General features: G+C 33.2%; 1 protein-coding gene across 1 annotated transcript; it reads left to right on the top strand.

Annotated features, from left to right (window-relative positions):
* Nucleotides 1–930, top strand: LOC105076420 (olfactory receptor 4A47-like). Its single transcript, XM_010964515.2, has one exon. It carries the CDS (start codon nucleotides 1–3, stop codon nucleotides 928–930), a length of 930 nt encoding a protein of 309 aa, XP_010962817.2.
* The last annotated feature ends 10,361 nt before the right edge of the window (nucleotides 931–11,291 follow it).

Here is an 11,291-nt window from a genome sequence, read left to right as displayed (position 1 = left end):
ATGGAACCAAGGAACAATGTGACTCACTTTGTCCTCTTGGGCCTCACACAGAATCCAAATGAACAGAAAGTCCTTTCTGTCATGTTTTTGCTCTTCTACATTTTGACCTCAGTGGGCAACCTGCTCATTGTTGTGACTGTCGCTTTCAGTAAGACTCTGGGCTCGCCAATGTACTTTTTTCTTGCTAGCTTGTCACTTATGGATGCCATTTATTCTTCAGTCATTTCCCCAAAATTGATTTCAGATCTGTTCTTTGGGGAAAATACAGTATCTTTCAAATTTTGTATGGCTCAGCTTTTTACAGAACACTTTTTTGGGGGGTCAGAGGTCTTCCTTCTGCTGGTGATGGCCTATGACCGCTATGTGGCCATCTGTAAGCCCTTGCATTATTTGATTATCATGAAGCAAAGGGTGTGTGTTGTGCTGCTGCTGGTGTCCTTTGTTGGAGGTTTTCTGCATTCAGTGGTTCAACTTAGCACTATTTATGGGCTCCCGTTCTGTGGCCCCAATGTCATTGATCACTTTATCTGTGACATGTACCCCCTACTGAAACTCATCTGCACTGACACCTATGTCATTGGCATCTTAGTGATGGCCAATGGAGGACTGATCTGCACTATTGTGTTTCTGCTCTTACTCATCTCTTATGGAGTCATCTTGCGCTCTCTAAAGAACCTGAGTCAGGAAGGGAGGTGGAAAGCCCTCCAGACCTGTGGTTCCCACATCACTGTGGTTGTCTGCTTCTTTGTCCCTTGTATTTTCATGTATGCAAGACCTGCTAGGACCTTTCCTATTGATAAATCATTGAGTGTATTTTATACAGTCATCACCCCCATGCTGAACCCGCTAATCTACAGTCTGAGAAATTCAGAGATGACTAATGCCATGAAGAAGCTCTGGAGAAGAAACATTGTATCTCATAGTAAATAAATTTGACATTCACTGTGAAGAGGGCCATATGATGTGAGGGCTTATCTCCTTGGAAACCAAAAGTCTCTAAACTGATGCACCTATCTCTATCCTTTAAAGCATTTATCATAATTATAATAAGTAATTATCTGTGTGATTGGGTTATTAACATATTTCTCTACTATAATGTCAACTCTCTATGTAGTGTCTTGTGTATCTCTTTGCCTAGAAAGGTGTAATACATATAAAGGGGGAGTTGATAAAAATATATAATATATGAAATTTTTACAGTTTTGGTGATTTGTAATCAATTAATGTATTTATGTTTAAGTATTTTCCTGAGACTTAGTCTTATCTTTTTAGTTAGGTTCTTTTTATTTTGTCCATTCTTTTAATTTTACTAGTGAAAATATTTAATTATATATATAATGTCCTCTGTATTCAGTTTCAGTTGCATAATATATAAAATATTTAATATGACACTTCTGTTTAAAATAAAAAGAAAACACAATAATAATGAATATAAAAATAGAAACCATATGAAATGGTGCAAGTAAGAAGACAAGAATGATAAATTTGACCATAGTAAGAACCTTCGTTCAACAAAAACTTCTGAAAGAAAGCAAAAAGGCAAGTTACAAACTGAATTGAGAAAGTATTCACATAAAATTGGGATCATTTATGCCTTGAAAGCTTAGTGAAACATCCTGTAAAACCAAACCGAACCAAACTTCTTTTTCATCCTTTTTTAGTGTTTCCCAGTGTTCTTACCTACAGTTGTTGCAAAGCCTCTTTCTTAGGATGTTTCAAGTATCAATCTTTGCACATACAAGCATATTTACATATGTGTATGTGGATATATGCCTGCATGTAAACACTTACATTTTACTATTCAACATCTTGAGCATCTTTCCATACCAGTCTATATAGATCTAACTCATTCTCAGTTATTTGTATAATATGTGATGTTCCCTTATAATATTCCTGAATTAATGTACCCAGTACTTTTCATGTCATTTCAATCTTTTTCTATGATACATAATTATTCAATAAGTATATATCTTCTCAAGTATGTGTTCCTAGAAATGTCAGTTGCTATAAGTAGAATTTTTGGGTCAACAGGGAATATGTATTTAAAATGTTGATATTCATAGCCATTGCCAAAATGCCATTCATGAAGTTGTACCTACACTTTTGCCCATAGTCTGAGACTGTCAGCTTGTCCATATTCTCAACAACCAGTGAATATTTTTGGGTATATAATAATATGGTTCATTAAAGAAATTATAATTCACTTTCAAACTTTAATTGAAACTCCCTAAATATAATTGATTTAAGCATCTTTTCACAGGTAAAGTTGTATATATTTATCTCTGATTTGTTTATTGATTTTTAACCAATTTTCTTTGATTTCTAAGTCTTTTCCATACTTATTTTTATGAGGAATTATATACTAAGAAAACAATCTTTTTTAAACCATTGTTTATGTACTTAATTTCCTGGCCTGTGATTTGACTTTGACTTATGCTATGAGGAATTTTTTTTTTGGCTATGTAGGTTTTTTTTTGTTATTCATCTAGCCCAGTTTATGAACACTGATTATTTTTTTGCATCAATCTTAAAATATTTTTTACTCTAACCATAACATTCTACATTTTTAAGAAGTTAATATTTATAGAACTTTTGCGATTTTATATTTAACATGAAAATTTTGACTTATCAAAAATTTGGTACGTAAGGTATTTATTTTCATATATAGTTAAAGAGGATTGTGTTTTATTGTTTTCTGAATGAACTTTTTTTGTAGTTGCTTAATTATCTTTCACTATTAATTTGAAACCCTCATTTTACTGTATTCTAAATTTCCATAAATATTTGAATGCAGTTCAGGACTCAGTTCCATTGGTCTTTTCAGTGATGTACCATTTAATTTATGATATAGTTGCAATTCATCTATAATACATTTAGAATAATAAGCCTAACACTCCCTCATTGCTCTTCTTTTCCAGCATTATGTCTGTTCTTGCATATTTATGATGTCAAATTAAACTTATAGTAAGCCAGGCTAGTCACAAAAATTTCTGTTATTTTCAGTGCATTTTGATTTAGGATGACTAATTTAGGAAGGGTTTATATCTTTAGAGATTTGAGAATTCCTCTCCATAAAGAGAGTTAGGTGTTTTCATTTAGTCCTTTTTACGTTCTTCGGTAATGCTTTATGTATTCTTTCTGTGTTACTTATTCCTCATAGATAGCGGCTATTCTTCTTCCCTGACCCCTTCAAGGTCCTGACACTCTTGCTGTAAGAAAAACCATCTTTTAGGAAGTGCGTGACTTAAAACTTTGCTGAACATCCTTTGGTGCTGCTGAGATCATTCTGCTGATGGGTACGACCTGTGACTACTATGTGTCCATCTGTACTACCTGACCACCAAAAGCTGAAAGAGATGTGGTCATCTCTGGGAGTCACTGGGGCTGAAGACTTATCCATCCAGCAGTTTAAATCCTCTTCACAGTTTGGCTGCCCTGTTTTGGCCCCAGTGACATGGATCACTTTGTGTGTGCCATGAACTCTGTTGAAACTTATCAACATGGACACTCACACTTTTGGTCTCTTTGTTGCTACCAACAAAGGGGTCATCTTCCTGTTAAACTTACTCCTTTTGATGGTCTCCTAAATCATGGCCCTATACAGTTTGAAATCTAATAGTTTGGATGGTAGGTGCAAAGCCCTCTCCACCTGGGTCTCTCACATTACTCTGGTCATTTTATTCTTTGTATCTTGTATATGTATGTATCTGCCTCAAATTATTACCTTTTCAATTAATTAAGCCATGGCTATATTTTATACTGTGCTAAATTTTGTGTTAAACTCTATTATACCCTCAGATGCAGAGGTTAAAAATGCGATGGAGAAGTTCCAAGTCAAAAGATGACTTCATCAGGGAAATAATGAAAACAATGTAAAACAACTTTATCCCTTAAATGGTTACAAGTTAAAGAAGATAATTCCTAATTTTCAGGGCCAAGGGCACACTATTTGTCAAAGGTATGTGGATGTTGGCATTAGGCAATCTGAGGAGACCTTAACAGGAAATCATCGTTATAAAAATAGCCTATTTAGATGTATTTATTGCCAATTTGTTGGTCGAATGTTAAAGTACTGTCAGAACCAGTTTGGTTTCTTGTTAAAATGCAGTTCACTATCTATGAAATTGCAAAGCAAAATAAACATTTTGGGAAAATAGGAATTTTAGGGTATTTATTTTCCAATTTCTCTTTTGATACTTTCTAATACTCTGGCACATCTTGTCTGGTTCTCTATTTTTCTATTTCTTCCTCCAAAAGATAAAGTCTACCATGTATTTTTCTTGTATTATTTGTGGAAAACTCATTGTTATTATAATCTTAAACAGATATTTGAATTAAAAACCTCTTTTTCCAGTTTTGCTTTGTTGATTGGGATTTTATGTATCATATATACGTTGCTGAGGAATAGGTGATAAAATTTATGATGGTAAAGAGCATAGTGTTTAAAAAGATAATTCTGAGTTCAAATCTTAGCTTTGCCACTTACAATGTAAACTTTGGCAAAATGTCTATTTATGAGTTGGGTGTTTTCCTTAACTAAAAAAATTTGCTTGTCTTGCTTTACTTTACTTACTCTAATCTTAAAGGAGCATTAAGTGAAATCCAGATTCTTTACCAAGATCTGTAGTCTTGTTCACCTCTTTGACCTCAGACTGTTCTGTCCACTCCCTTTTCTATTTCCCTTCAGGCACAATGACCTTTCAGCGTCTTGAACTTGCTGAGCTCTTTCCAATGTTGGAGCTTAACACACGTAACAGAGCTTCACCTGGTAGCTTCTCTTCATTTTTTGGATCTCAGGTAAAATGTTACCTTTTCTTTTTTTCTTTCTTTTTAACATTTTTTATTGAATAATAGTCATTTTAAAATGTTGTGTCAAATTCCAGTGTAGAGCACAATTTTTCAGTTATACATGAACATACATATATTCATTGTCACATTTTTGTTTCACTGTGAGCTACCACAAAGATCTTGTATATATTTCCCTGTGCTACACAGTATAATCTTGTTTATCTATTCTACATTTTAAAATCCCAGTCTGTCCCTTCCCACCCCCCGCCCCCTTGGCAACCACAAGTTTGTATTCTATGTCTATGAGCCTGTTTCTGTTTTGTATTTATTTCTTTTCTTAGATTCCACATATGAGTGATCTCATGTATTATTTTTCTTTCTCTTTCTGGCTTACTTCACTTAGAATGACATTCTCCAGGAACATCCATGGTGCTGCATATGGCGTTATGTTGTCAGTTTTTATGGCTGAATAGTATTCCATTGTATAAATATACCACTTCTTCTTCATCCAGTCATCTGTTGATGGACATTTAGGCTGTTTCATTGTCTTGGCTATTGTAAATAGTGCTGCTATGAACATTGGGGTGCAGGGGTCATCCTGAAGTAGGGTTCCTTCTGGATCTAAGCCCAGGAGCAGGATTCCTGGGTCATATGATAAGTCTATTCCTAGTCTTTTGAGGAATCTCCATACTGTTTTCCATAGTGGCTGCACCAAACTGCATTCCCACCAGCAGTGTAGGAGGGTTCCCCTTTCTCCACAGCTTCTCCAGCATTTGTCATTTGTGGATTTTTGAATGATGGCCATTCTGACTGGTGTGAGGTAATACCTCATTGTAGTTTTGATTTGCATTTCTCTGATAATTAGTGATATTGAGCATTTTTTCATGTGCTTATTGATCATTTGTATGTCTTCCTTGGAGAATTGCTTGTTCAGGTCTTTTGCTCATCTTTGGATTGGGTTGTTTGGTTGTTTCTTATGAAGTCGTATGAGGTGCTTATATATTCTGGAGATTCAAGCCTTTGTCGGTTCCATTTGCAAAGATTTTCTCCCATTCTGTAGGTTATCTTTTTGTTTTACTTATGGTTTCTTTTGCTGTGCAGAAGCTTGTAAGTTTCATTAGGTCCTATTTGTTTATTCTTGCTTTTCTTTCTTCTAGGAGAAAATTTTTGAGATGTATGTCAGATAATGTTTTGCCTATATTTTCCTCTAGGAGTTTTATTGTATCTTGTCTTATGTTTAAGTCTTTGATCCAGTTTGAGTTGATTTTTGTGTATGGTGTAAGAGAGTGTTCTAGAGTCGTTTTACATGCTGCTGTCCAGTTTTCCCAGCACCATTTGCTGAAGAGACTGTCTTTATTCCATTATATATTCTTGCCTCCTTTGTCAAAGATTAGTTGACCAAAAGTTTGTGGGTTCATTTCTTGGCTCTCTATTCTGTTCTATTGGTCTATATGTCTGGGTTTGTACCAATACCATGCTGTCTTGATGACTGTAGCTCTATAGTATTGTCTGAAGTCTGGGAGAGTTAATCCCTCAGCCTCTTTCTTTCTCTTCAGTAATGCTTTGGCAATTCTAGGTCTTTGATGGTTCCATATAAATTCTATTATGGTTTGTTCTAGTTCTGTGAAATATGTCCTGGGTAATTTGATAGGGATTGCATTAAATCTGTAGATTGCCTTGGGCAGTGTGAACATTTTAACAATATTGATTCTTTCAATCCAACAGCATGGGATATTTTTCCATTTTTAAAAGTCTTCTTTAATTTCCCTCATCAATGGTTTATAGTTTTCTGTGTATAATTCTTTCACCTCCTTGGTTAGGTTTATTTTTAGGTATTTTATTACTTTGGGTGTTATTTTAAAGGGGATTGCTTCTTTACTTTCCTTTTCTGTTGCTTCATTGTTAGTGTAAAGAAATGCCATTGATGTTTGAACGTTAGTCTTGTAACCTGCTACCTTGCTGAATTCTCCGATCAGCTCTAGTAGTTTTTGTGTAGACTTTTTAGGGTTTTCTATATATAGCAATATGTTGTTGGCATATAGTGACACTATCACCTCTTCTTTTCCAATTTGGATCCCTTTTATTTCTCTCTCTTGCCTGATTGCTGTGGCTAAGACTTCCAGGACTATGTTGAATAGGAGTGGTGATAGTGGGCATCCTTGTCTTGTCCCAGATTTTAGTGGGAAGCTTTTGAGTTTTTCACCATTGAGTAATATGCTGGCTGTAGGTTTGTCATATATAGCTTTCACAATGTTAAGATATGTTCCCTCTATACCCACTTTGGTGAGAGTTTTTATCATAAATGGGTGTTGAATTTTATGAAATGCTTTTTCTGCATCAATTGAGATGATCATGTGGTTTTTGTCCTTTCTCTTGTTGATGTGATGTATTACATTGATTGATTTGCGTATGTTGAACCACCCCTGTGTGCTTGGGATGAACCCCACTTGGTCATGATGTATCTTTTTTATGTGTTGTTGGATTCTGTTTGCTAATATTTTGGTGAGGATTTTGGCGTCTATGTTCATCAGTGATATTGGCCTATAATTCTCTTTTTTGGTAGTGCCTTTGCCTGGTTTTGGTATCAGGGTGATGGTGGCTTCATAGAATGAGTTTGGGAGTATTCCCTCCTTTTCAATCATCTGGAAGAGTTTGAGAAGGACTGGTATGAGTTCTTCTTTGTATGTTTGGTAGAAATCCCTGGTGAAGCTGTCTGGTCCTGAACTTTTATTTGTAGGGAGGTTTTTTATTGCTATTTTGATTTCATTTCTAGTGATCGGTTTGTTCAAGTGGTCAGTTTCTTCTTGATTCAGTCTTGGTGGACAGTTTCTTCTTGATTCAGTCTTGGTGGACAGTATGTTTCCAGAAACTTGTCCATCTCCTCTAGGTTATCTTTTTAAATTTAACTCTGTCTTTGAAGATGATATCTGAACAAATTTCCAAAACATTATGAATGCTAATTTCAGAATAAGTCACTTAAAGTCTCTTTCAAATGCAGATAAAGTTTTCTCATACTTTGTCGTATATTTTCAGACAGGCAAGTTGAAAGAATTTGTGTTAGTGTGGAAACAGGGGAAGAAGACATTTGTGGGACTATTCAGTTCATCTCAAATACCTCATGGGGCACTCATCAAAGTAGGCAGTACACTAGGCCATGACATAACTGCAATACATTTCAAAGGACTTAAATTATAGAGCACAAATAATTATAGGTATATATACATATATTTGTTACATAAATATTTTACAATAATGTAGTTCTACTAGAAACTGATGACAAAAATATGTTTCCAAATAATTACAAATTAAGCAACATACACCTAAATTAACTGTGAACATTTTGAAAGGTACATTTTCAAGACAAAGATGGTGATACAAATGTATGTGAAAGGTATCTATGAAATTTATATATGCATATAAAATTATATGTAGTATAATACATTTTATTATATATAAATCAACTGTATGCAATTAAAGGAGTGCTTAGAGAGAAATTTATAGCTTAAATGCAGATATTAGAAAACAAGAAATATTACAAGGAATGAACTAAGCTACTGTCTCAAGAAGCTAGAAAAGGAACATTAAAATAAACCTAGAGAACTCTGTAGAAAAGAAATAACAGATAGAAGACAGCAGTCACTGAAACAGAAGTTAATAGAAAATAAAGAAAATATTTAAGACCAGGAATTGGTTCTTTGAAAGTTTAATAAAGTTGATAAGAGCCTAGCAAAATGGATTAAGAAAAAATAAGAGAAAGAACAGATTATCAGAATCAACTATAAAGAGAGAGTCATCACTGCAGATTCTATAGATCTTAAAAAGATAACAAAATATGATAAGGGAATTTATGACAGTATACTTGCCAAAAGTGGACCACTGCCATTAATAAAAACCCCACAACTTTCTAAACACACAGAGAAAAATAATTAAAAGCTGAAATAATTAAATACATAAATAAATTGATTCTTTAGAATCTCACCATTTCTAAAACAAAACTTCATTCCCATATAGATTGAATCATTGAGTTCTATACACCAACTAATCAAGAAACGGCACCAACCTACATAAACACTTTCACAGAGGGGAGGAATTAACATAATTCCTAATGCATTTTATGCACCCATAACCCTTATACTAGAATGAAACAAGAGTAAGGGTGTCATAAAGAAAGCAATTCAATTAACATCTCACATTAACAAAGACACAAAATTCTAAGCACAGTATTTAGTATTTAGTTTGATTCTTTCAGATGTTTTCTTGTGGATTTTTTTTCTTGCTATTATGGTTTTTGAGGCAGATCTTGAGATGTTCTCAGCCTAAGCCTAATCATGACCCACCACTTCCTAAGTATTCAACTCCGTGCCCTGGCCTTTCTGAACCATGAGGGTTTTCAGCTGGTGAGAACAGGCAATATTCCTGGCCCAGTGTGAGGACCAAGCCCCCCTCTCTCTAATCTCTCTGGGCAGATCTTTCCCCAGCCTAATAAAGTGGAAAGATCTTAGAGCTCAACTTGTTTCCCATCTTTTAGTGAACACTGTCAGTTGTTTCTGATATCTGGTGTCCTGAAAATAGTTATTTTAAATTTTCCCTTGTTTGTTTCCTTGTTCTGTCAGAAACTATATGCGAATATTCATAGCAGTTTATTCAGAATTTCAAATACCTGGAAACAACCAAAATATCTCTTAATTGAGAAAAAGCTAAATGAACTGTGATACATTCATAAAATGGGAAACTACTTAGCAGTAAATGAACGGATTATATATAAATCCATTAATATGCATAAATCTCAAATGCATGATACTAAGAGCAAAAAAATCTTATTTCACAGACTATATAGTAGACATGAGATTACACATAGAAAATGCAAAAAACTACAACAAAACAGTTACAACTAATAAAAAAATTCAACTTTGCAGGATACAATACCAACACACAAAAATTAGTTTGCAGTTACATATACTAACATCAAACTACCCAAAAAAGAAATTAAGAAACTAATCCCATTACAGAAGCATCAAAAAGAATAAAATATTTAGGAAAAATTTGACCAAGGAAGTGAAAATTTGTACACTGAAAAATATATGACATTGATGAAAAAAATTGAAGACACAAGTAAATGGAAAGATATCCCATGTTCATGATTTGGAAGAATAAATATTACAGATACACCTACACCATCCAAATCAGTACAGAAAATATCACCATCATACCAAATCAAATAGAACATGTAAAACTGATTAGTAAGCAATTCATAGAAAAAGAATAAAATCATTTTAAACATGTAAATAGGTGCCCAAATAGATGGCATTTTGGCAATAAATAGGAACATCAACATTTTAAATACATATAGAAATTGACTGGAATTCACTTCTAGGAACTCATACTAAAAAATTTCAAAAAGATGCTTTTGCAGAATTATTTAACATCAAAAAAGAGTGGGGAAAATATAAAGAGGACCAGATACATCAATTACAGTGCTGCTTTATGAAGAATTTAATCAGTATGAAGAAACTAGAATGAGTTACATTTATATAAACTGGCACATAAAGACCTATAGGGGGTTGAGTGATAAAAAGCAAAATGTATACACTGAAACATAAATATACACACACATATGAAAAATGCTTAATTTGCAAAGATTATTACTTGAAGAATCTTGGAAACAAAGTATAGTGATTGCATCTGAAAGGACTGGAAGAAACTTGTTTGGGATAGTTTGGAGGTTTATTCAACACTATTCCATTTTTCATAAATTCTGTTCTTAAAATTTATTATTCTCCATCATACTTATAATTTTAATTCTAAAATTAAAATATTACACTAAAAATTTTATAGATAAGGCACATAAAATGGAATAAAGCTAGTCTATGCAACATTAAATATTTAATATAATATAGAGAATGAAGATTATAAAAATAAGAATCTGACCAAAAACAAAATGAAGAATGAGAAAGTAGTAAGAGTAAATGCAGAAATTAATTAACAATTGCTATATATAAAATAGATAGGGAACAAAGTTCTACTATATAGCACAGGGAACTATATTCAATACTTTGTAATTGCCTATAATGAAAAATAATATGAAAAAGAATATCTATATGTACAACTGAATCATTATGCTGTACAACAGAAATTAACACAGCATTGTAAATAGACTATGCATCAATACAAAAATTAAATTTTCAAAGAGGTAAAACAATTAACAATTAGTGTAACTCAATAAAAACTTCATTAATTCATTATAAAGTATTTATTGACACCTTACTATAAATGCATCCTACTATTCTAGGTACAGTGATAGAACATTATACAGTTTACATTCTAGTAAGGAATTGTTATTAATAGCATGAAGATATAGTTTATTCTTCAAGTATAATTATCCTAAATCATTTGAAGATACAAAAAGTTTGCATCAGATTTATGAAAATTTTTTATATTACAAAGAGACATGGCCTAATGCTAAATTACCACCTTCATGATGGATACAGCACTAATTTAATACT

The sequence above is a fragment of the Camelus bactrianus genome, chromosome 10 (assembly GCF_048773025.1).
Source record: "Camelus bactrianus isolate YW-2024 breed Bactrian camel chromosome 10, ASM4877302v1, whole genome shotgun sequence".
In the NCBI taxonomy this organism is placed as follows: domain Eukaryota; kingdom Metazoa; phylum Chordata; class Mammalia; order Artiodactyla; family Camelidae; genus Camelus; species Camelus bactrianus.
This window is presented reverse-complemented; position numbering and strand designations above follow the sequence as displayed.

Coding starts and splice junctions, on each gene's coding strand:
- LOC105076420 (XM_010964515.2), top strand. CDS start 1: ATGGAACCAAGGAACAATGTGACTCACTTTGTCCTCTTGGGCCTCACA.